Raw genomic sequence first — 27,020 nt, forward strand, 5'->3', positions numbered from 1 at the left:
TTTTTTTTTTTTTTTTTTTTCTCATAAGTATTTCCATTTTATATATAACAAAGTGTTGCAAATGTTACAACAGTGGAAACTTCCCCTTACAGAACTCTACAGACATTCTAAACTTTCAACCATGGATTAGATCAAACAGATCCCATTAATCCATTTTTCTAAACTACAAAAGTACAAGCCATTCCAAACTTCTAATTCTGCTTTAAAGTTTAAACTAAGAGTTCACACCATATTGATCATCTTAGATATGCACTTACCAAAAAGATTTCAGACCATATCCACTTATTCAATACCTTGGCTGCATTCATTGAACCTAAGCAGCATTACCAAAAAATTGTTGACAGAATCAGTAGAGTGTCAAAGCTTTAACGTTTCTTTGGAGGTTTCAGAATCCCTCCCTCACTATGCTCATGGACCTTTTGCTTTTGCTTCCTTTGTTCTTCCTCAATCTTATCAACTTCTGAGATTTTGCGCTTTAAATCCTCTTCCATTTCATAATTCTTACCATATTCACCTTCATCATGTCTTCTGGAACATTCTCCAACCTCAAACTTCCTTGCATCTCTGGAAGTTATCTCATACTCACTTATTGGAGTTATATTTGTTAGGAGCTCAAAAATCGAATTGAGAAAATATGCGAATTAAATTTAAAATAACGAAATCATAAATGAATTACAACAGCATAATATAAGACAGACAATAAATCACGGAGGCAACATATGATATCCTTTCCTTAATTCAATAAATTGGCCGTAAGTGCTTTCGGACAATCACGATTTATGAATCCCAGGATACAACCGATCACGAACTATTACAGTAGCACACCAGTAATAGAACTCAAGCGAACAGATCTACGTTATACTCTCGAGACTACTAAACTAAGAACTTACTTGGACTAAACAAGGGAGAGGAAGAGAGAGATCTTCAGAGGAAGGAGTCTTTGTGTTTTTGTAGCCCTAAACCCTATCTCCAGCCCCCACCACCATCCTTCACCACCACCACCACCACTCTCCAACCACCGGCCACCGTCATCACTTCCGGCAACCACCACCGGCAACCACCTCTGGCGACCACCTTCACCTCTTTATCACCATCACCACTTGGGTTCCCAATGTACAACTTTTAGAGTATAGTTTTCCTCTACCCACACCCACCGCCGACCACCGGCCATCACCTCCGACTACCGCTGACCCACCGGCGACCGTTGACCTCCGGCAAACTCCGGCGACCTCCGGCGAGCCTCGGCCACCTCCAACCTCCAGTAACTTCCGGCGACCTCCGGCCACCTTCTCCGCCAATCTCCGGCCACCTTTTCTGGCGACCTCCGGCGACATTTTCCGGCGAACTTCGACAACCACCTCCGGCCGCCACTTCCGGGAACCACCTCCGACCAACTTCTCTGGCTACCTCTTCCGGCCACTGCCGCTGGTCACCGCCGCCAACCAACAACCACCACTGCCCTCCACCACCTAAGAACATTAAATTGGTAATTTTACACTGCCCTCATCCTAATCTTCTATAAATATAGTGTTATTTTCTAGTATAGTTTTTTTTGTTTTGGTTATTGGGCTAATTCACCATTATCAAAATCAATTTATACATACAGTCACCTGCTTCACTTCATTTGAAATTTTGTTGCTTTGTCGAAATCAAACAATAATTTCAAGCCGTAACAACTCTCTTATTCCATTTTTTTTTTTATTCGAGAATTGGAATGCCTATTTCTTCAATCAGCACATAGAGATTGCTAAATTTGAGATTGACATGGTTAGGTAGGGGTTTCGAAATGGCAAGTGTATTCAAGTGGATCTCTCCTATAAAGAACTCCGATGATGATGATTCAGTTTCAGTTTGGAGGTTGGGTTTGATTTCTAAAATTTAGTTTGGGATGAGTCGGTTATGCTGTGATTAACCCAATAGTCCCCTCAAGATGAGGCAAATATGTTATGAAGACTCATCTTGGACTTGAGATGTTCAAATTGAGGAAGGAAGAGAGGTTTAGTCAAAATGTCAGCCACTTGATCTTCAGTCCGAACATGAAGCATTTTGATAAGCCCTCGATCCAGCTTCTCTCGAACAGTGTGACAATCCACCTCAATATGTTTAGTTCTTTCGTGAAAAACTGGATTTGTAGCAATGTAGATAGCTGCAGTACTATCAAACAAGAGAATCGGAACAGAGGAAGTACCAACTCACAACTCACAAAGTAAAGTAGTGATCCACATAATCTCGCAGGAAGCTATAGCAAGAGCTCGATACTCAGCTTCCGCAGAAGAGCGAGAAATAGTATGTTGCTTCTTAGAACGCCAGGAAATGAGTGACGAGCCAAAAAACATTGTAAAACCACTGGTTGAGCGGCGGCTATCTGGACAAGAAGCATAATCTGAATCTGCAAATGCTTTCAATGAGAGGTCTGGTTCTGCAGAATAGAAAAGTCCTTGTCCAACAGTCCCTTTAATGTATTGAAGAACTTGATCAGCTGCTGTCAGATGAGATGTGCGAGGAGTAGAGGAGAATTGACACAACTTATTCACAGCAAATGTGATGTCTGGACGAGTGATGGTGAGATACATCAACCGACCTACAAGACTGCGATACATCTCCTTATCATTCAAAATCTTACCAAAGGTCCTAGAAAGGTGTAGGTTTGGTACCATGGGTGTCTGAACATCTTTGCAAGCTAACATGCCAGAAGAAGTCAGAAGCTCAAGAGCATATTTACGTTGACAAATGGATATGCCAGTAGAGTTTCGAGCAATTTTAAGACCCAAGAAATACTTCAAAGGACCAAGCTCCCGTAGCTTAAAACTCTGCTTCAAAGCTGCAGTTAACTGAGTCGCACCTGATTCTGTGGTACTAGCAATAACTATGTCGTCAACGTAAACCAATAAAGCAATGAAATCATCTCCAAAACTTTTAACAAACAAAGTTTGATCTCCGTGACACTTTGCAAAACCCAAGGACATAAGATGATGTGATCATGAGACCATCCAAGACGACCCTTGGTCTTGCTCACCACGAACGAAGTCAAAGGTCAACTCAGCCAAACTAATATTTGGGATACATTCTTACCTCATCTAGAGCATATCTCGAGGTAGAATCAGTCCAATCAGAGTTCAGATGAAGAAGTTATTCATTTTACAACTCAGGTGAACTCATGGCTACGCGATTTGGACCTACGAGTATTCAAAGGAGGATTCCGACCAATTAAAAAGGATTCAAGGTATGAACCAAAATGTTCTGGAATCTTGATCCATTCCATAACCACGGAGAATTGGAATCACATTAATATCAGTTTATATGTGAAAGATATGGATATATCAAGTCAGTGGATCTATCTCAGTCCTAGTTTTGCGTATCAACAAAAGACCGTGTTACACAGACCAACTCAGAAACAGTTTCGGTACAAAACCACTTGGAGGATGTTAATGGATCTCTTACGTTTCCAACAAGCTCAGAAAGAGAAGATTTAGCCCACGAAATACAAAGATACACTTCATTTTCCAAAGGAAGTCAATCTAGTTCTACACTTGAAGAGCTTTAGGTCCAATTGGTTTAGGACCTTCCAGAATTACGTATGGCAACCAGGAGCTGTTTCTACTAAGTCCAGGATGGAGCAAAGATACAGACCATGTTGTTTCTCATCAGCAAGTTGGATCAAAGAGTAAATATCAAAGAAGATTAAGGAAACACTTAATGGATTAATTCAAGATCTTATGGCCAAAGAGAGCATGGGAAAAACTATTGGGGATGATACCTATCAAGTCTAGCCTACTTTGAGCCTAATTCAAGTCCAAGAAAGCCCAAAATAATCACTTTGTTTTGTGGTCAAAGTGGAGTGACGAAAATAGAGTTCAACTCACCTTGGGAAGGACACCTTGGGAAGACAAATTTCAAAGAGTTGAATCTTCATTCAACTATCTATCTTTATTTTAAAAATAATACTTGGCTTTGTGACCAAGTTTTCTATCTCTATATAAACTCATGTAATCTCATTTGAGAATCATCAATCAATTTTCCTTTTCATTTTAGAGTCTATCTCTTTGTTTTTTGTCTAGAACATTTATTTGTTTCTTGGTGTGTAATATCCAAGCAACAACCTCCTTTTGCTGGGCTAGTGTGTTATATCTAACAGTGATTGGAGTTGGAAATATCAGCAGCCTTCCGCAACTGTTGTGCGACCCCTCAATCCATCAAATCTCCCGTGTTGCACCTCGCACCTTGGCGAGTTTCTATCATTTTTAGTCCGGCTGAGTGATCCTCGAATTTTGGGCATATGATAAGAGAAGTAGAAAACTTCAAGAACCATTGCCGAGAAGCTTGTTTGAGACCATAAATGGATTTCTTCAACCTACAAACAGCATTCTTGGGCAAAGTGTCCCCCTTAATCTCAGCATACCCTTCTGGAAGTCGCATATATATATCTTCATCAAGATCACCATTCAAGAAAGCATTAGAAATGTCAAGTTGATGCAGAAACCACTGTTTAGAAGCAGAAATCTTGAGTAACATTTTCACAGTGACCATCTTCGACACCGGTGAAAATTTTTCATTATAATCCAAACCCTCCTTTTGTGTGTAACCCTTAGCCACCAACCTGGCTTTATATCTCTCTAGAGTTCCATCTGCATAAAACTTCAAGGTAAAAACCCATTTGCAGCCAACAACTTTCTTACCAGGTGGAAGACTAGTTACATCCCAAGTATTGGTCCTCTCCATGGCTCCAATCTCCTTATCAACAGTCTCACACCATTCCTTGGATGCCTTTGCCTTTTTATATGAAGAGGGAATAGGAATTTTAGTAATATTATTGATATAAGCCAAATATGAAGAAGAAATGTTTGAATAGGATAAAAAGAAGGAAATAGGATGAGAGACATCATTGTCGAGAGAGTAACAATGATAATCGCTCAAATGAGCAGGAGGTTTTCGAACCCTTTATGGAGAAATTTGTAGTGGAGGAGAAGAAATGGAATCAGAATTTTGAGGAATGGAAATAGGATTACCAGAAGACAAAGAATCCGTTGGTGTGAGATCGTTGACAGGAACAATATCCTTCTGAGAATCTGTCAAAGGAAAAACACCTTCATGGAACTCAACATGCCTGGATATATAAACCACATGACTCTGCAAATCCATTACTTTGTACCCTTTAAAACCTGCAGGATATCCCAAAAACACACATGCTCTTGATCGAGGCTCAAACTTATGTCTTTGTTTCGGAGACGTTGAAGCATAACAGAGGCAACCAAAAGATCTGATGCGAGAATAATCTGGTTGCGTACCCGTGAGCAACTCATAAGGGGTTTTATTCGAGAGCAACTGTGATGGTGTACGGTTGATCAGAAACACTGCTGTCAGAACACAGTCTCCCCAATATTGCAGAGGAATATTTGATTGGAAGAGGAGAGATCGAGCAATGTTTAGAATATGCTGATGTTTACGCTCGACTACTGAATTTTGTTCAGGTGTCTCCGGACAAGAATGATAAGAAACAATGCCTCGTGACTGATAGAACTGAGTGAAAGCTAACTCTTTAGCATTATCTGATCTAACCGACTTCACTTTAGCATTATATTGATTCTCAACTTGGTTGATGAAAGCAGGGAAGACAATAAGAACATCACTTTTAGCCTTAAGCAAATAAATCCACGTTGCTCTAGAATGATCATCAACAATGGTCAAAAAATATTTATAACCTTCAACTGTTTCCATTGAAAAGGGTCCCCAAACATCAATGTGTAACAACTCAAAAGTTGAGCTACAAATGTTGTTTTCTGATATAAAAGATAACTTCTTCAGCTTTGCCAAGTGACATACATGACAAAAAGCAGGCTTCTTATTCTTGTGTCCTGTAGTTCCCAAAGCTTCAGAAATCACATCCAATCGTGAGTAAGAAGGGTGACCAAGTCTCTTGTACCACGTACCAATATCCACCATTGCATTCACTAAAGAAGCTTCTGTATCGAGCACTTAGAGCTTGCCAATGCGACGACCTTTACCAATCATCACCCCCTTGGTAGGATCTTGTATTTCGCAACAAGAAGTGTCAAAAATCACCCGAGAACCAAGATCTGAAGTCAAAGAAATGATATTGATAAGACTCAATCTGAATTCTGGGATAAACAAGACATTCGTGAGGAGTAAATCTTTATTTAGACGAATCATTCCCACTCCACTGATCTTAACATGCTGTCTTGTTGGCATGTTCACAAAACTTTCCACAGAAGTATCCAAAGAAACAAAACTATTTTTGTCATGAGACACATGGTGAGTTGCACCAGAATCAATCACCCATGTGTCTGTGGACAGTGTATGTTTCGAAGCAGCCAGTATACCAATAAAAGAGTATGTGTGAGTAGAGAATGAGATACCGGGGTGATCAAGTGGCGTCTGTGGAGTCTGTGGAGTTTGAGAAGTACTCGCAATAGCAGCAGGAACAGCTCCAGAAGATGTAGATTGTAGCTGAGAGCTAAAGAGAGCAATGATATTCTGCAGCTGATCAGGAGAAAGATTTCCAATCAAGTTCTCCATGTTAGTTGAAGTCTTATCCGAAACTGGAGATAAAGTGACTTGAGCTGCAACTATTGGAGGTTTCTGAAACTTTTCATTGAATTTCCCTTTTGGAGTGAAGCCAGGAGGAAAACCATGTTCCTGTAACACCGATCAACAATGTGTCCCACACTATTGCAAAAAGAGCATATCGGACGTCCTTTGTTTAGACCATTTTGAACATACATCACACCCGAGGAGAGTGGTGAAGAATAAACCATCTGAGGTGCAACTTGTGAGACTTGAAAAGCTGTGGGAGTAGTGGGAATGGTGAACCCTTTCTGGCTGTCGTCTTGATCCAGGATATGGTATACCTCTACCAGAGGAGGTAACACCTTCTTTGCAATGATCTGTCTGCGTACAATCGCATAAGATTCATTCAGACCAGCCAAGAATTTCACCGTTTTGGCTTTCTCTGCCTTCTGTTGCAGACAAGCACCTTTCCCACAAACACAAGGATCATCTAGTTCCTCTGAACCATCCAACTGATCCCAGAGAGTTTTGAGACGAGTATAATACTCAAATAACGACATAGAACCTTGACGAAGGTCTTGGATCTCTTGAGTCAGATTAAAAGTGCGTGGGAGATTAGTCATATGGTAACGACCACAGAGATCTTTCCAAATATCTGCAGCATCATTCATACGCAAGATACTACGATAGATCTGAGGAGAAACAGAGTTCAATAACCACGGCTTAACCATGCTATTGCATCTAGACCACAAATCAAAGTTAGGATCTGTAATCAAAGGCCTAGGCAAGCTTCCATCAACAAATTTTATCTTATTCTTAGCATCAAGAGAAATACGCATCGCAAAACTCCAGTCATCATACTTTGTTTCATCCAAACGAAGAGAAATGATATTCAAACTTGGATGATCTGCGTTGTGTAGATGGAACGGAGAGTGAGATGGATCAGCAAAGATTGGCGATGTGACAGCTCACAAAAGCCCGAAAACCTGAGGATCGGCTACTGGGAGAGTGATCGGAGCAGAATCATCAACATCGGAGTTTAACCTTTGTGATCTTCGAACAGCGGAGCTCGATTGAGATTTCGTTTTACCCATTTTTTGATTCGCACGAGATACAGTCACCATTGGAGCACGAGATAAGCTCAGAAACGAAGAAAAATAAGCTCAACGAAGAGAAATAATCAAAAATTTGAGGTGGCTGAGCTTTGATGGCTCTGATACCATATTACAAAGGAGAGAGAATGAGAGAAGAGAAGTTTGTTAAAGATATTTTTCTCATTCAATTAACCCAAAATAGCTGTACAATTCTTGTGTTATATACAAGTATGCTAAACCATATACTAAACCGGCTAACTTAATCAAAGGAAGCTAATCACATATTTACAGCTAACCCAATAAAAACACTTGAATTAGAAGCTAAACCTGATGAAGTTCTCGATATAATCAAACCCATTTGCAAAATTATCTATACTTTAGTTACTGTCTGTGGCTACAAAGCTGTTATCAAGTTCTTTCCCCATCAAGTATCCGATTTAGAACTCGCTGTGTCGCTTCTGGAGAAATGCCATACCATGACTTCTGTTTCATCCTTGAGGCAAGAAAGCACTGGTGAAATGGAGGCTCAATGTGTTACTCTCTTGTGGCTTTCGATCCTTGTGTTGGTCCCGTTTGATATTTCTTCTGTTGATACAAGCATTGCAAATGATAAAAGCTTCTGTGTGGACGATCTTGCTCCTCTTGTATTGAAAATTTTGGGTTTCTGTAAGGACTATCTATGCACTGCTGGCCCTATGCGAAGGATTTCTGGGTTGCTCCTTTCTAAGCTTTTAACGCGTCCGGATATGGGAAAGGCATTTATTAGGTCTGATTCTGTCACTCAGAAGTGCTAAAGTTTTTGAGTTTTGTTTATGTGTTTGTTCTGGTTTGAACACTTGACTTCATCAACAAAATTGTTCGGGTTACTCAGATGAAACAAACTTTTCTTTGTTGCACTGTGGTGTTTCTGTTTCAGTTTTTTTGAGTGGACACATGAAGTTTTATCTCCCGAGGAAGATAATCTTGTGAACAACTTTTGCTTGCTTGGTGTGATGGAGGCTCTGGCTGCCATTTTTAAGGTTTTTTTGTTTCTTCTGTAACCTGGAGTTGTTTACTATGTTTTCAATAATGGTCCATATTGCATAAACATATATATATAGATGCTAGAAAAGTATTGCTGGTTTTGATTACTTAAGTTTTGGTATTTTGCATCTGGGTTTATATGTCTTACTTACATTGGCAGACTGCTAGCCGAGAAGTGTTGCTTGAAGCCCTTCCTAAGGTTTTAAATGATGTGACTGTGCTAAGCAAATCAAATGCAGCAACTAGAAGTCCTCTGCCTCGCAAGTATTTGATCAAGTTAACTCAGGATAGGGCTTGTTTGTCTTCCTCATCGCTCACCTTCCTGGCGCTATGTGGTAAATACCTTTTAGCATGTGTAAATTAGTAGATGTAAATAGTACGTCATGTGTGTTTTAATATTGTAGAATTTCTGGTTATGCCCATAATTGACATAATCTCATTCTCAAGTTAGTCATCTGAAACTTGTTTCTTGATTTTTTATGCAGAGTCAAACCGGCTCCCTTTCTGTGAATATTTCGACCCAAATGGTGGCGCCCCCTGATCATGCTGTCGTTGTCATCTCTCAACCAGAAAGTTCAGATGACCAAGAGGATGAAGATATGGATGTTCCTGAAATCTTAGAACAGATAATTGAGATGCTACTCTCTGGTTTGAGAGACACGGTATGTTCAGTGGGTGAGATACTATTGTTAGGCTATTTGCTAGAGATGGTCACATCTCAACTTATACAAGTATATTATTGCTATATGATAATCTGAGTAAAAATACTCTGCTATGCACCAAGGTATAGATAGACTGGAGTGACCAGTTACCACTTAAAATACAAATATATATTTCTTGGATGCTATAAATCTTTGTATGCGACATGAAACTCTCAGCTTCCACCCAGAAAATCTCACATGTTACTAGCATTTGCAAGCATTTTCCTCTAAATCTTTTTACTGTTTTCTGAACTGTGTAGGACACTGTGGTTCGTTGGTCTGCTGCAAAGGGTATAGGTCGTATAACCTCACGACTTACATCTGTTCTTTCTGAAGAAGTGCTGTCATCTATATTGGAACTATTTTCACCAGGAGAGGTACTCGAAATAATGGCAGCATAACTTGCATGCTCTTAAGTCCAATTATAACAAGCTATTGTCTAGCTGACAGTAATTTTGCTTTCATGTTGTTCAGGGAGATGGCTCATGGCATGGGGGTTGTTTGGCTTTAGCTGAACTGTCTCGTCGAGGGTTACTCTTGCCTATAAGTTTCCCACAAGTCGTCCCAGTTATTGTGAAGGTTGTACTCTTTCCCATTCACAAGATTACTTATTTCCCTTCAACGCATACGAAGAAATGGCATCACTCTCCCAAATTATGCAGAAGCTGTATGGATTTACATATAAACATCCTTTACAGGCACTCCATTATGATGTCCGTAGAGGTCCGCACAGTTTTGGATCTCATGTGCGTGATTCAGCTGCCTATGTTTGTTGGGCATTTGGGCGCGCCTATGTGGTCCACAAAGATATGAAAAACGTCCTCGATCAGCTTGCTCCAGATTTATTGATAGTGGGTTCCTTCGATAGAGAGGTACCAATCACTCTTTTGACTATACTTTCTTTGCCGTGTCTTGCTTGATTTGAAGAATTCTGTTTTTGTAGATTTCTTCATTGCGTAGGGTATATCGATTTTATGTCAGGTGAACTGTAGAAGGGCTGCTGCCGCTGCTTTCCAAGAGAATGTTGGAAGGCAAGGAAATTACCCTCATGGCATTGACATAGTGAACATAGCTAACTATTTTTCCCTTTCTTCTCGGGTGAACTCATGCCTTCAGGTTGCTGTTTCCATTGCTCAATATGAAGGTTATCTATATCCTTTTGTAGATGAATTGCTATACAACAAGATCTGCCATTGGGTATGCTCTGTTTGATATTAAAGTGAAACGCTTATTTGATTGGGAACTGGATCAGATAATTGTTCCTAGTTGATATGTTAATAATTCAATCTTGTCATTTCAGGATAAAAGCTTGAGAGAACTTGCTGCAGAAACTCTCGCTGCTCTTGTTAAATACGAGCCTAAGCACTTTGCTAACTATGTGCTGGAGAAAGTAATTCCTTGTACCCTTTCAACTGATTTGTGCATGCGCCATGGTGCAACATTGGCAGCTGGAGAGGTTGTCTTAGCTCTGCATCAGTGTGGCTATGTTTTTTCTGCTGGTTGGTACTATCTATTTTCAGCTTTGACTTTTGTGGCATCTTTGCATAAGCAATTTACAAATCATTTTTAGTATGGAAACCAAATATGTGGGAACCATCTTGGAATCTAGACTGTATTCATCCCCTTTCGAGCTTGATTTTCTGTTAAAAACTAACAAGTTCAGTGGTTGGCATCATTATCCCTTGTATTAAATGTTCCTGATGCACTAATTTTTTACAGATAGCCATAAGCGTATGGCTGGGGTTGTCCCTGCCATTGAGAAAGCAAGGCTTTATCGTGGGAAAGGTGGAGAAATAATGCGACTGGCTGTCTCACGGTATATCGAGTGTATCTCGTTATCTCATGTGAGATTATCTGAGAGAACAGAACGGATCCTGCTTGATACCCTCGATGAGAATTTAAGACATCCCAATTCTCAAATACAGGTACCTACGTTTCTAAATATCATATAGGTATTTATTTTCTAACTGTTAGCATACTTCATTAGTTAACAAGTTTCACTTATTATACAGAATGCAGCTGTAAATGCTGTTAAACAGCTTGTGCAATCATATCTCATTTGCAATGATAAGATTGCTGTTGATTTAGTATCAAAATACGTAACACATCTAACCGACCCAAACGTAGCTGCTCGGAGAGGTTTTGCACTTGCACTGGGTGTCTTGCCATGTGAACTATTGACTCCAAACTGGAAAAATGTAGTTTTGAAACTCTGCAGTGCGTGTCAGATAGAGGTAAAGAAGACAAGATGTGACTACATCGGTCTCCAATCTTTGGAAAACATTTTATTCACTTTGACCGATGTTTTATATTTTATATTTCCAAGCAGGCGGATCCTGAAGATAGAGATGCTGAGGCACGCATGATTCATAAATGCTGTGAAAGGACTCACATCTATGTATGAGACTCTTACTCAGCGAAGTACTAGTGATCCTGAAAACGATGACCTGTCTCTTTGTATTCTTATAAAGACTGAAGTGGTAACTACTTTACTGAAAGCTCTTGATGACTACTCAGTTGATAACAGAGGTGATGTTGGTTCTTGGGTTCGTGAAGCTGCAATCCAAGGAATTGAGAAATGTACATATATGCTCTGTAAGAAGGTCGAAATGAACTCAGCGGGTGATCATAACAATGATTTATCCTCGCTTTTTGATTCAAATCTCGCTAACCATCTGATTGGAGGTATTGTAAAGCAAGGAATGGAGAAAATGGATAAATTAAGAGAAGCCGCTGCAAAAGCTCTCCAAAGGATTTTGTATCACAAAACTGTTACTGTCCCTTTCATACCTCACAGAGAAACACTGGAAGAAATTGTTCCCAACAAAGCAAGCTTACAATGGGCGGTATGCAGATCCTGGAGCTTGATTGCGTTGCTTCTTATGTTTCCAATTGTTTATCTGACTATAAGTTATCTATTCTTTTGTAGGTTCCTGAGTTCTCGTTCCCAAGATTTGTTCAGCTATTGAAATTCCGTTGTTATAGCAAACAGGCAATGTCTGGATTAGTAATTTCGATTGGAGGGTTACAAGAGTCGCTTAAAACAGCTTCACTCTCTGCATTACTGGAGTATGTGAGGGAAGAAAGTGAAGCTGAAGATGTTGTTTAAACAACAACAGTCTAGAGAATCTGCGATTTGTGACGACATCGTCTGGATACTGCAAGAGTACAAAAAATGTGACCGAGTTATTGTACCCTGTCTAAAAGTAAATACACCATTAACCTCTAATTTACTGTTTCGATCCTTAATATTTATGTCTTAACACTTTTCTTTTGACACAGACAATTCTAGAGCTCTTGGTCAAGATATATCGGAATCAAGAGGTTGGTTTTATAGTTTTACTTGTTTCGATTAGATTTTGTCAAAGCTTGTAGATTCCACGTAAAGCTTATGTGCCATTTGATTTCAGGCTTATACGTTGGGTTTCTACACAAGAGTCATGGATTCCTTAGCCATCGAACTAAGAGCTTCAAAGAAATTCGAAAAGGTAGAGGCAGGAATTGGAATACTTGGGTCTATTGCTTCTGTCTCAGAACTCATCATCACTCAAGCGTTCTCTCATCTTCTACCATTCCTTGCCCACCAATATCCAAAGGTTCATGTGACTTCTCTGCATCTCAAACTCTGTTCCAGAAAGTTCATGCTGCTTACATGAATATATTGTTTTCACTTGATCCAGATCCGAAAGAAGGCGGCTATTCAAGCCTATCTAGCGCTCCTTCAAAACAAAATCTTAGTACCAGAGGACAAACTTGAGAATGTGAAAGATATATTATTTCAGACTTGTTGGGATGCTGACATGGATGCAACCCAATCTCAGAGGTTAGAATTGTGTGAATTGACTGGTTTAGATCATAAAGTAGTGTTGAGGACCAGAAATAGAAGGGTGACTAGGGAAATCATGACGGCTTTGGACGGGGAATGCGTCTTACTCAGCTCTGGTTGATGCCTCTGGCTTCTGATTGGTAAGCATATGCATGGTCCTCGAGACAATTTTGAATACCAAGTTTTCGTTTTGCTATGTTTTTCACAGTTATACAATGCAATAGTCAAAATAAATTATGCAATAACATCAAAGAAAACACCAATATTCATATAAGACTAACAAAGAAACTAGTGGTTAATTATCATAGCGGCAGCTCGAATCATACTGCAACTTGGTTTTATCACAAACATATTTCATCAATCATCATATCTATCGTGCTTACTCTGCAATCCAGAAAAAACAACCACGGTCTGAACTACAGTTCACTTCTCTCCTTAATATCGTCCATAATGCCATTGCCAATAGCACCGTTGATATCTTCTTCGGAATCAGAGACAACTCCTGAAGTCCTAATGAGTTGAGACCAATCGTGTCGCATATTTTGTAACGGTTGCCGCCAATGGAGAAAAAAGCAAGAACCTTGCTAACTAGTAGACCAATCGTGTTGCTTTCAGAGTATAACAGGCTTTGTGGAACAAGGTGTCAGGGTCATATCAAAAGAAAGAGATGGACATTAGTTTAGATGAAGAAACTGACAATTTTTCTTCTACTCAGCTGAAAGATGATATTTGTGAGGTAAGGATTCATACACTGTAATGAAATTATGTTCTTTGACACATGCTTATGGTACATACATATTCCGATTTTAATCTTATAATCATATGGTTCTGGATAACTGTGATCACTGGTTTACCCAGTTAGTTCCTTGTAACTACTCCGTATAGTCCTGGATTATGTATTTTATCATCAGTACTTCCAACTCGATATACTTTTATGAGTTTGATTGCTTTCCAGAAAATGATGATGTTATAATTAATGAAGTAAGCTTGTGTTTCTGTTTCATAATCTGATTGTGTTCCAGATTGCATTGCTGTTTTTCTTGATCAGTAAAACTTTGGTCCAGATGAAGAATTTTATATGATTTCAGGGGACACTGAAGACGCCATATCTAAGGGCAGTGTTCCGAGATTACAAAGTGGAAGAGCCATACGTGTATTAGATTCTGGGTTAGTGGGAGGCTTATGAAAGAAGAATTCTCAGATGATGGGATAGATATTGTTGAGTTATTGGACTGACTGAAAAATTGCTTATTACCACGAGGATAGAATTAGCCTCCAGCTTGTAAAAGTGAAAAAGCTCTAAAGGAAAGGGAACTGGTGAGGAAGCATTTTAAGTCTCAGATGATAGTCCTACAGAGGTATGCCAAACATTTAATTTTCACTGATGGATCTGGTAGTGACTTTACAGAACTGATGGTTCATAAGTGCACTGATGGATCTGGTAATGACTTTATTGAACGTCATGTAGTCTTAGACTCTTAGTAAAATGGGGAATAGTTTAGATTATGTTATATTGGAGATAATGGGGACTCAATCGTCTGGTACACTCGATTTGTTAATATTGTATAAGGACTTTTTGTTTGAATTTGACTATATTGTGCAAAATCTTTATCGTTTTTTTTCTTCTATTCTGTTCTCAATGCACTTAGGCGAAGATGCTGAGTCGGGCCTTGCGCCACTTCATCAATGTGCTGAAAAGGAGCTGCAACTATACTTAGATGCCAAAGGTCCATGTGAAGATTTTAATGCGATGGAAACGTTTGTTCGAAAGTCACACAAGAATCTCCAAGCAAACTTTTCAAAAACCTCTCTGTTTACCATTCAATATAGGTCTGGTCTCTGAACAGTACTCAAAGAATGTTAAAAAGACTCTCTCTAAAAGCTATAAAGAACATCAAAGCCAAAAAAAATCACTAGGAAAGGGAAAGCAAGATAAAACAAAATAGAGAAACACAAAGTAAAACCAGACTTGGAGAACACATATAAACATCTAAAGATGTATTTTGCTAACAGGACAAAGACCTGGTGCAGTTTTGGGTTGTTCATGCGGATTCGTCTGGGGAAACCGTGAGACTCGATCCTCGATCTCCATTCTATTGAAAGAGACAACTTGAGTCGCATTACTTCTTTCAGTGGAAGCCTCACTAATATTTCCTCTATGACGTCGTCTGGTAGTGATGATGGAGCAATCCCTTCCATTTCTCCTTCGTTTTTTTTTTGATATGCAGGAACGAAAGGAATGCCCCTTGTTTTATGTGTAGTTTAAATTTGGTTCATTTCTATGCTTTTACTTTTTAGCAATTTTAATTTACACTTTTGGACAAAGAATAAGGATTTTCATTAAAAAGTAATATAGAAATATGAAATATCCTCGATTCAATTTGGTCATAAGGTGGATGCCGCTGTGCGGACATAGATGCAGGGGGTTTTGGAGATTTCGAATTTGAGTGGGATGGGATCTTATCTCGGGCTACCGGAGAATCTGGGAGGATCCAAGACAAAAGTATTCTCTTTTGTTCGGGACCGCCTTCAGGGACGAACGACGGGTTGGTCGGCGAAACTTCTCTCCAAAGGGGGAAAAGAGGTGATGATCAAGTCCGTTGCCACGGCGGTCCCCACTTTTGTGATGTCTTGTTTTCGGATACCGAAAACAATAACGTCAAAACTTACGAGTGCAGTGGCAAATTTTTGGTGGAGTATTTCAGGACAGTCTGGGGGGTTGCACTGGTTAGCTTGGGATAAACTCTGTTGCAGTAAGCAGTTGGGGGGCTTGGGTTTCAGGAACGTTGATGCTTTCAACACGGCATTGCTGGCAAAACAACTGTGGAGGCTGATTGAGGCCCCGGATACATTGCTTGCTCGGGTTTTCAAGGGCAGGTATTATCGCAATTCCAACCCTATGGATCCGATACGCTCTTACTCTCCATCTTACGGGTGGAGAAGTATTACTTCCGCTAGATCTTTGGTTAATAAAGGCCTTATTATATGGGTCGGTTTGGGGGAGTCCATTTCGATATGGATGGATCCCTGGGAACCGGCTCAATCCCCAAGACCAGCGTTCAGCAAGGGTCCCCATAAGGATCCTTCTCTTAAAATCTCTCATTTAATTGATTGTCACACTAATACTTGGCGTATGGATAGGCTCAAGGAGTTTTTTGCCCCGGAAGATGTTGATCTGATAGGGGCTATTCCTTTAGGAAGTCGTCGCCTAGATGATTCCATGGGTTGGCATTATACGAAATCAGGAAAGTACACTGTTAAATCTGGTTATGAAGTGGAACGTCGTTCTGCTCCACAGCTTATGATGGTCCCTCGAGTGGGTCCAGAGATAACACCTCTGCTGGCTGCTGTCTGGGATGTCTCCTGTCCACCAAAAATTAAACATTTTATGTGGCAGGTATTGACAGGATGTATTTCGGTTTCGGCAAATCTGCGGCGGCGGGGTATTCCTTGTGACTCCGCGTGTGTACGGTGTGGGGCTGAAGAGGAAACAATTAATCATGCTATTTTCCGATGCCCACCGGCTCGACAAGCGTGGGCTTTAGCTCAAGTTCCTGTAGGTCCTGACTCTTTCCCGACAGAGTCTATTTATGCTAATGTAGACCATTTCTTAGGTTCTTCTAATCCGGGCTCTCAGGCAGCCGCGTTCCTGTGGCTTATGTAGTATACTTGGAAAGCGCGGAATGCTTGTGTTTTTGAGAATGTAATGGAAAATCCACTGGATGTAGTTCGGTTGGAGGAGGGGGAGGCGAATGTCTGGTTACAGGCTCAGGTGGAGGTGGAGGATGAGGATCATCCCCACACTCCACTTGTCCCCTCTACTAGACAAAGGGGATTCTCTGGCACGTCAAGCGCGACTGTCACCGCAACATGTTTTGTTTGTGAATTCTTTTCCTCCAAATTGGCTCTTTTGAGCTGATTCTATTGTTGTAAAAAAAAAAAGAAATATGAAATATAATTAGACCAGATTTTCTAGTATTATTAATCATTATTTTTGGAAGTAAATCTTATTTTTAAATGATACACATGTAAAGAACTTGTACTCTGATAATAAACCCAAGACAAAACCAAACAAAGGCCTAAACCATGGCCACCGCAAGTCCCAACACTAATTCAGAGATTAAACCACCAACCGACCATTGAAACCCGATTGGCTGACCCAAACAGATTTATTAACTTTCTAGAGGTTTTGAAAAATTGTTCCAAAAGTAAAAAAATTGTGTGAAGTAAAATGTAAAAAAAGTAAAAAGTTTGTGTGAAGTGGATGAAACTAAAAGAATCTTCAACGCCGTACCCGTACTGTGAAGTTGAGTCTCGCAAATCTGACACTCATCTTCTCCGATCTCCATTGTTTCATTCGACTCAAGCTTCTTGCTTTTTCCTCATAGATCAATCGGGCTAAGCTTTGTTTTGTCTTCGCTGTGACGTAGTTAAAAAAACCCTAAAATCTCAGAAAAAAAATCGAGACTTGTTTTCTAATGGCATGTCAAATTCAAGCTTCACGCGTCTCCCCAGTTCTGGAAATTGATAAAGGTCTCTCCTTTATGATAAATCTCTTCCATAGGAGAAGAAGAGCTTCCTCCATTACCCTTACTTCATTTCCTTATCCCATGAAAAGGTACCTTTTTTGCGTTTGTGGCGTAATCATCATCATTGGTTTCAACATTGCAAAAATTTTGAATTTGAGGCGTAAAGTAATTATCATCATTGGGTTTGATTATTGAAAAGTTTCTTCATTTTTGTTCAATAGTTTTCAGATGAGGAGGAGACCAAACCGGAAAATAGCGTTTGCGTTAGACACAGGTTCTTCTGTTCCTGGAGATAATGATGGAGGAGGACAAGAGATGAATGGAGACAGGACCGGTCTCGGTAGCACTCGATTGGGTAGAATTGCCATCGCAGGAGGCAAACAGCTGCTTGGGAAGATAAACTCTGCAAGAAAAAACTTGCCAATGAAGATATTTTTGCTGCTTCTTGGTTTCTACACTGCCAATGCATTGGCTACGATTCTTGGACAGACCGGTGACTGGGACGTGCTTGTTGCGGGAATCGTCGTGGCTGCGATCGAAGGAATCGGTATGCTTATGTATAAGAGACCGTCTTCTTCAATGTTTTCAGGGAAGTTGCAGTCTTTTGTTGTGTTTATGAATTTCTGGAAAGCTGGTGTTTGCTTAGGTCTCTTTGTTGATGCTTTCAAGTTAGGCAGTTGAAATAAAGCATCTTTCTCTTCTTCTAGATGAGTAATGTTTGTGTATATATACGGTTGTTACTACTGTTTTGGAGATTCTGTCAAAGTTTCAGTATGTATGAGAATGCAAGTCTTGTTCTTGGCAGATAAAAACCCCAATTCTCATTTATGCATTATATAGTGAAACCTCACAACTTACAATGCTTTCCTGATCTATGCTTCTAAGAATAAAGAGTGTTTACAAGTAGGCTAAAGCTTTGTTTAGGAGGAACTGAAGTTTCTTGTGAACTAATTGCTCTTAGGACGGTTTCTTGCAAATCTTAATGGGAAGCCAGAGGTTGTGAACTGATTTTGCCAGAATCCAGACATATGTTGTGTGCCAACCGTGTCTCGTCATTTCTTCAATCCCAAAATGTCTCAGATTGCGTCCCCTAGTATCTGATTGGTCCATCGAGGCTGCCTGTAGCAAACTGAGAGATACAAAACAAAAATGAATGACTCAAACTGCATCTCAAGTACGTCCATGCTGATATTAGATGTAAACATGTGAAAACAAGGGACCTGTTGAACTATTGGATTAGTTGACGTTGTAAATTCATGTGTCATTCCTTGCCAAACGATCTTTCCTTCATACAGAAACAATAGCCTGAACAGAAGAAGAAACACAACTTTCTTAAGTGATGAAGCGAAAGCTGCAAAAAGCAAAAAGCATATCTTGTAATATATGGACTGAAATCAGAACCTGTCTACAGCTCTTTGAATGGTGCTATGTTGATGTGTTACAACCAGATAAGACGCAATTTTTCCAGGTTTTCCAACTGCATCATCATCCGTCATGTGAACAGACCGTATAAGATCTTCAACTACAGTTGAAGCAATTGGATCGAGTCCAGCAGTTGGCTCATCGTACAAGAGCACCTAAGAAAAGGCAGCGCATGATCAAAGTAACTTTCAAAACCCATATAAATGAATGCTTAATTTTCCCCACATGATAAGTTAAACTAACATGAGCAGATCTTCAGATTACCTCTGGCTCTATGACCTCTTTTGTTGTATCAAAAATTAGTGAACGAGCTAAAGCAACCCTTTTCTTCATTCCACCAGATAGCTCAGAAGGTAATCGATTCTCAACCCCCTGATCTTATTAGAAACAAAAACAATAATAAGCTGGATGTGGACTATTCACCAGGTATTTAACTAGCCTATGTTATGAAGGTTGTACTGAATTAAGATACCTTCAGTCCAACAGCTGCTAAGGTTTGTGTCACAAGCTCAGATATTTGATTCTCCGGCATTTTTGATCTTTCATAACTGTAATCAGTTACCATAGACAAGTTTAATCAATATGTCTAAAAACAAAAGAGCATCCGCAAGGCAAAAAATGAGGCTATATAGTGACGTTAAAGAATAACATCTTACAGTAGAAAACCAACATTTTCACGAACTGATAGAGAATCAAAGAGAGCTGCACTCTGAAATACCTGTGTGATAGAAAAAATGCCATTTACATACACAAACTCGAAACAAATAATCCACGACTCATGATCATCATATCTCAGAACAGCAGTTACCAGGCCAATACGAAGTCCTGATATTTCCTCATCACTTATCAAACCAGCTCGTTTTTTTCCTCGTATATAAACTTCTCCCTGCAAACCAAGCATCAAAGACAATCCATAATCTGAAGGTTATGATCTGCCAGATAGAGTAGAAACAGTTGCAGACCTTGTCTGGAGCAAGAAGTCCAGCCATGATCTTTAAAATGGTTGATTTCCCAGTCCCAGAAGGACCGATCACCCCAACAGCTTCCCCATGTCTAATCTGCATACACAAAAATTGGTTAAAATGTGGTGTGTTTCTGTGACTTTCAAAATCTGAAGACCATGCATAATCTGAAGATCCAAGACAAGTAAGAGTAAAGATAACATTATAGTAAATATACACTAAAGTTCTTTGCAATTCCCGGGACTTTCAAGAGTTCAAAATATGATAAAACAGCTTACTTATCATCAATTCAATGCTACAAAATAGCCAAAGCAGTACACTTTTATGGCCAGGGGTTTGCCAATATGAGCAATAAAGCTAGCGCCTTACAAGCTCGGTAACACCATCCTTTGTACATTGGATTTAAGAAAGGGTAGTAAGTATGCTCAATGTACCTTAAAGCTAACACCTTTCAAGATATGTTTTTCCCCAAACGATTTGTAAACATCTCTACATTCAATAAGAACATCAGAATCATTCTCAGGCTCTCGCTGTTTACTCATACTTCCTCCTGACTTAGAGAGACTCTGCAGATATATATATCATCACATTATCAAACATTTAGACAAGACCCCAAGTTCCAACCAAATAAAAAATGCACAACATTTTTGATATAAAAATTACAAGTATCTAAGGCAATCGTTGAACAATTGATAGCAAAATTGTGCAAACAAACTCAAATACATCGAATTTAGTGGCATCGTTGTCCAAATTCTGAGGAGGAGCTATGCAACAGCAAGAGACTTTCCGACGAAACGAGATAACACTCCTTCTTGGTAAAACGACGGACCGACCAGAAGAAGAAGAACCATGGCAGTGTAAACTCGGACGAAGCAACGACGAGGAAGAAGAAGAGGATAACGAAAGCATGATTGATTCTTGTGGGTTGAGATCCTGAAGAAATCGAATTCGATACCAATCAATTTGGGAGAAACCCAGAATCAAGATCGATCAAAGGTGTGGACTTTGCGGCGAAATCTCGCTTTTTCTTCCCTTCACCGACGAAAGCGAGTGAGAGAGATATCAAATCACATTGCCATTTTTGTAATCTATTTATTTTGTGAGATAGAAACGAAATTGAGAATGAGACGAATGATGATGAATGTAATATGTAATACTTTTTTGCATTTTTGCAAGTGTTGTTGATCAATTTATCCGACTGGTATACGGATAACCCGAATTTAACTGGATACCAAAGTTGGAAAATCCAATACAATCCTACAACTAGGGATGACCACTGTTACGGTTATCACTGTTACGGTTAATTAACCACTGGTTACGGTTAGAAATTTTGTTTAACCTTAACCATAACCGTTTAATAAACGGTTAAACGGTTATGGTTAAATACGGTTCCGATTGAAGCGGTTACGGTTATATATGGTTACGATTATTTGATAATTTGATACGGTTGATATTATTTGATAATATAATATAATTGAAATTATTTATTTATAATTATTATGTTCTTTTAGTGTACTCATATTTCTTTATATCATATGATTCATATTAAATAAATAATTATTAGTATATTTTGTTATATTTTTAAAACGGTTACGGTTGACAAATTACAGTTTAACTATGCGGTTAACCAACGGTTTTGATATGGTTACGGTTAATTAACGGTTATAGTTAATATAATTTAACCATATATTTACGGTTAACGGTTACGGTTTTTAACCATTTTATACGGTTACGGTCTGGTTACGGTTCAGATACAGTCGGTTATGGTTTAATTTTGGTCATGCCTACCTACAACTTTGTAATGACTAAAGTTAAATCAATATATTTTCTTTGAGAAAAAAAAAAAGTCTGAATGTTTCATGTTAAAGAGGGGATATTCAACTTCATGTTTTAAGGATCTGGTAGGATTTTAATATTGAGAAATACCCTAGGATAGCATTATTCAAGGTTTTTCTTCCAAAGTTAGCACACATGCTCAATTTTTCCAAAAGTAACATTTTTATTATATTAATATTTCCCTAAATTTAATTATTAAATTTATGACAAAAAGAGAGGAAAAAAATCACGAGCTTCTTCTTCTTCTTCTTATTTTTCTTCACCACCAATCGTATTTGGGATTAACGATAAATATGTCAGATCTAGAGAAGCTGCGAAATTGGTAAATCAAGCTCGGATTTGTGAGTGGAGAACGGTACAATGAACCGGTGTATCTTCTGCTTTGTCGTAGCAGTCTCCTTAACCTCCGACGCCAGAACGATTTGCTTGTTCGAACCATCATCATTTTCCACCACTTCACTGTCGAAGGAGGTTACGATAACGACGGAAGAAGAAGTCAAGAAGATGTGTATCGATTGTAGAGATCTGGTTTGTTATTACTACTATTACTCTTTTCAACATTTCTCTCGTTGGATTCAAGATGGTATAAGATTCATTGTCGCCGATTGCATAAATTTCACAAGAGGAGTTAGAAGAAGCTTCGTTGGGAGATGTGTATGAGAAGATTGAAACTTTGACGGCTCAATTTGGAAAATGATGGGCGAAAGCTTAGTACAGAGAAAAAGCTGAACGCGACGGTGAATTGAGTTGGAGAGATGGAACACAAATTGGATCTGGGTCTTAGTTCGCTTAACTTAGAATTGGATCTGCTTTCATAAATTTAGGAAGACATTCATGAACTTCAAGGTCTTCTTCCTAAACGTTATGAAATCTTTCTTTAACTTGAGGAAATGTGATTTTAAATCTCTTTATTTATGTTTTGTCCTAACTACTCCATTAGTAAGGAGTAATGTATCACAAACCCACCAATGTTCTAACTTTAGGAAGACATTCCAAACTTTCAAGGAGTTCTTTCTAACTTACTATTAAACTGACATCTCACATAAACTGAAGGTAAAGAATAAGAATATTTCTCACAACACTCATATCAAATCATTTCAAGAATATTAAACCATTCATATGGATCAATTCGAAGTAAGGCCTCCCAAATTAGTTCTATCAAATCTCTTTTTATGTTTTCCCCAAGGATGTGTTTCATATACATTTTTATGTTATCTTGGAATGAAAATCTTGACTTACTAGTTACACGCTCTAGTATAATACCCAAAGGTTCCGACTCTTTGTGAGGACATGTGTATAACTTGTTTTTCCTTCATGAAAGCTTTCCTGAAATTCGAGAAATCATTCCTAAAACAAGAAATCATTCCTAAATATCTGAGAATCCTTCATGAATGTTTGATTCAGACCTTCTTATATGTTTACCAGTGAAAACATAGCTACCTAGGAAAATATCCCAATCTTCAATACAAAACCTTCATAAATATGTTTTAAAACAAGTTTTATGGTGAAACCCATCCAAAATCCTAATAATAAATAAATATACATCATGTGAATACAAAGAATCAAAGTGTAAATACTCCATACTCATTATGCACCAATTCCTTGTAAATGTCAATTGAAGCCTTAATCTTGTATCGTCTGAGTACCGCTCGCCCTTACTTCGAGTCCTTTACTAGTAACTCATTCATATGAGCAATAAGATGCAAGAGCTGAACTATCACTTGTTCGAAAAACAAAACATGTAAGTTAGCAACAACATTATGAAAAATGATCAAGAATTGAGAAATCATGAAGATGTTTACTCAGTCCTACAACTAATAGCAAACTAAAGACCAACATACAACAAACAAAAAATAACCATGAAGCCAAAAAAAACATTTATTGTTCTCTGATTATCAATCCTTATGTTCATCCTGAATTCCAAACTTTTTATGAAGTTCATTTTGAAGTTCAAGAACCCTTTCCTGAATTTTTAAAAGATGAAAATAAGAACTATATAGCTAAGAGCATACGTGAAAATAAAACAGAGCAGAATATACTAATAAACAACAGTATGTGCAAGACCACCCTAGAAAAAAATAAAACATGATCATGAATTAAACCGAGAGAGAGAGAGATATAAATACATTAGCATGCCTTTGACTTTAGCAAGAACAAGATTACCAAACTCTACAATAATCAAAACAATTATTTTCATAAAACAGTTGTAAAATATCACGTCCAAACGTACACCCCAAATGTAGTCAATGTATAATGTTTTGAATCTTGAGCAGGAGTTACCAATATCAATGATTGAAGCTCTGAGTCAAATACACACTACAAGGCACATATAGAAGCGTTTCATTGCTGATATTACAGTTTCGTATCCAATCAATTATGGCATTGAATGCGTTGGTGTTTAAGGTCGTTCCGTCACAAAAACCTCCAAAACCTGAAATTGATAACATCTCGGTCATGTGCTTCATTAGAACTATACTAGAACATGTAATCGGATCTCCAAAAGAGATGGTGATCAAGACACATACCTTAGCAGGCCCCTTTTGACTTTAGCAAAAACGAAATTACCCAATCTTCAGGTCTCCTATCACCGTCTTTGTTCATTCTTCTTTCAAAGACTCCATCGTATCTAATCCAATTCATAATAAGACAAGGCAACGAGATCGGCGACGAGAATACGTCCAGACAAACACGACAGTGAGAACACGACTAGGTGAACTTCAAACCCGACGACGAGAACACGGTGACTGTAGTTTTAGACTCAAAGAAAACACAAGTTTACACTGAATGATCTACTTTATTAAGAGACTTCCAATGCCTTTTATAGCTAATACAAGTACTGAAGCAAAATAACTGAAACATAACGTGAAACAGGGACACGACTTCAACTAAGCTAGAAAACCTTAACAGAAACAGACCAATTCAAGCAGCTGATGTGAGCTTTCTTTTCTACTGGATCAAACAACTTCCAAGCTTTTAATTCGCTGTTGTAACCTACCATGACACATTTTACACTCTTATCATCAACCTTGGTCCTTTTGACATCCAAGATATGAACATGCCCGATACAACCAAAGATCCTAAAGTGCTCAACAGACGGCTTGTTTCCACTCCATGCTTCTTTCGGTGTCATGTCTTTCACGATCGTTCTGGGAGATCGATTCAGAACATGATTTTCCCATTGGACTGCATCTGGCCAGAAGCTCTTTGGTACCTCCTTTTCTGACATAATAGCTCTCACCATATTCATAATGGTTCGGTTTTTGCGCTCAGCAATACCGTTTTGCTGTGGAGTGTAAGCAGTGGTCAGCTGTCTCTTGATTCCATGCTCCTTGCAATACTCATTGAGCTCCACAGAGTTGTACTCACCTCCTCTATCTGTTCTCAAACACTTAATAAAACTGCCATATTGCTTCTCCACAAATGCCTTAAACAACTTGAATTGATGAAAAGCCTCGGATTTCTCTCGCACAAAGTATATCCAAGTTTTGCATGAAAAATCATCAATGAAGCTTATTAAGTACCTCTTCAGAGTGTTAGATGGTGGAGTGATCGGACCACACAGGTGAGGGTGAATAAGTTGTAGCTTCTGGGTTGATCTCCATTTGCTCTGTTTTGGAAAGGTGACACGATGTTGATTTCCTTTAACACACGCTTCACAAGTGACCTTCACATGCCCAAATGCTTCGTAACCCAATGACCATCTCCTTACTGTTTAACGTGAGGATCCCCTTGTAGCTGAGATGTCCGTAACGATGATGCCACAACTCTGCAGAATCAGAAGTATCAACTTGGAGACACCGTTCTTCCGTTGATGTACCACTTTTATCACCAAGCAACACAAACATCCGATTTGTGCTCATGACTGATTCTGCAATTTTTCCTCTTGTGGGGTGAAATATGCTGCAGGTCTTCTTATCTCCTCCTTTGAACAGCACATCTAGCCCCTTTTCTTGCAGTTGGCCAACACTTAGCAGGTTGTTTTTCAGCTCAAGAACATAATAAACATCATTCAACACATAGCTTATCCCCTTAAGTGTGATTTTTACTGCACCCTTCCCATTAACCTGCAGTTTGTGGTTGTCTCCAAGCTTGACATTGTGAGAGAAAGCAGTGTCCAAGCTGCAGAACATGGCTCGATCTCCACACATGTGGTTTGAACACCCCGAGTCGACAAACCAGACATCGCCTTTTTGTTTTTCTTGAAGCTCCACATATGCCATCAACATGACTACCTCATCTTCTTCCAGTTCTGCAAAGTGAGCTGCATTACCTCCATTTGGACACTCATACTGAAAATGTCCCAATTTGTGACATCGATAGCATTCGATCACTACTTTGTTGAACGAACGTCCTCTGCCCCTACCACATCCTCTGTACGAACCACCACCTCTTCCTCGTACATTGACGTTGAGTGCTTGATCTTCCTCTTCATAAGCACTCTTCTTAAACTTATTTTCATGCACAGATAAAGAACTATGCAGTTCATCAATGTTCAGCTTCCTTGTGTCTTTGGATTCTTCAATTGACACCACCACATATGTGAATTTGTCGGTCAGGATACGAAGAATCTTCTCAATGATCTTCGAGTCTGACATCTTTTCACCATTGATCCTCATCTTGTTTGAGACCGCCATGACCCTTCCAAAGTAGTCGTCAATGCTCTCATTCAACTTCATAGCTAGCACCTCAAACTCTCTCTTTAACGTTTGGAGCAGAGATCTTTTCACTCTTTCATTGTCTCCAAACTTCCTCTTCATCGAATCCCAGACGATCTTAGATGTTTTTCGATCCAGGATCTGCTCAAACACCACCCGATCTAAGGCCTGAAACAGATAAGGTTTCACTTGATGATCTTTCATCTTGAGATTGTCGAGTTGTTACTTCTGCGCTGCAGTCACCTGGGCTCCCTCCTCTGCTTCACTATAATCCTCTTCTACGAGACTCCATAACCCCTTTGCTCGCAGGAGATTCTCCATCAATTCACTCCAGTGGTCGTAATGACCATCAAAGTGAGGAATTTTGGTAAGTGTCTTATCCTCACTCATCTCTCTCTCTCTCTCTCTCTCGATCACTTGATTTGTGTTTTTGCTTTGATACCAAAT

General features: G+C 39.1%; 4 protein-coding genes and 1 pseudogene across 4 annotated transcripts; 2 read left to right on the plus strand and 3 right to left on the minus strand.

The window, feature by feature from the left end:
• On the minus strand, positions 2,193–4,719 carry LOC109129481 (uncharacterized mitochondrial protein AtMg00810-like). Its single transcript, XM_019237745.1, has 2 exons — positions 4,360–4,719; positions 2,193–2,945 (listed from the first exon to the last, which is right to left on the minus strand). The coding sequence occupies exons 1-2, from the start codon at positions 4,717–4,719 to the stop codon at positions 2,193–2,195; spliced, it is 1,113 nt and encodes a 370-aa protein (XP_019093290.1).
• LOC104753562 lies at positions 5,974–7,619 on the minus strand. Its single transcript, XM_010475796.1, has 3 exons — positions 7,512–7,619; positions 6,771–7,385; positions 5,974–6,654 (listed from the first exon to the last, which is right to left on the minus strand). Exons 1-3 carry the CDS (start codon positions 7,617–7,619, stop codon positions 5,974–5,976), a joined length of 1,404 nt encoding a protein of 467 aa, XP_010474098.1.
• On the plus strand, positions 7,766–13,309 carry LOC104753563 (annotated as a pseudogene).
• Positions 17,413–18,404, plus strand: LOC104750337 (ycf20-like protein). The gene is made up of 2 exons (XM_010472122.2): positions 17,413–17,787; positions 17,920–18,404. Exons 1-2 carry the CDS (start codon positions 17,648–17,650, stop codon positions 18,377–18,379), a joined length of 600 nt encoding a protein of 199 aa, XP_010470424.1. The 5' UTR covers positions 17,413–17,647; the 3' UTR covers positions 18,380–18,404.
• Positions 18,491–21,251, minus strand: LOC104750338 (protein TRIGALACTOSYLDIACYLGLYCEROL 3, chloroplastic). Its single transcript, XM_010472123.2, has 10 exons — positions 20,806–21,251; positions 20,517–20,648; positions 20,083–20,178; positions 19,929–20,006; positions 19,777–19,838; positions 19,593–19,668; positions 19,385–19,492; positions 19,100–19,275; positions 18,919–19,003; positions 18,491–18,827 (listed from the first exon to the last, which is right to left on the minus strand). Exons 1-10 carry the CDS (start codon positions 20,989–20,991, stop codon positions 18,789–18,791), a joined length of 1,038 nt encoding a protein of 345 aa, XP_010470425.1. The 5' UTR covers positions 20,992–21,251; the 3' UTR covers positions 18,491–18,788.

The sequence above is a fragment of the Camelina sativa genome, chromosome 16 (genome assembly GCF_000633955.1).
Source record: "Camelina sativa cultivar DH55 chromosome 16, Cs, whole genome shotgun sequence".
Taxonomy (NCBI): Eukaryota; Viridiplantae; Streptophyta; class Magnoliopsida; order Brassicales; family Brassicaceae; genus Camelina; species Camelina sativa.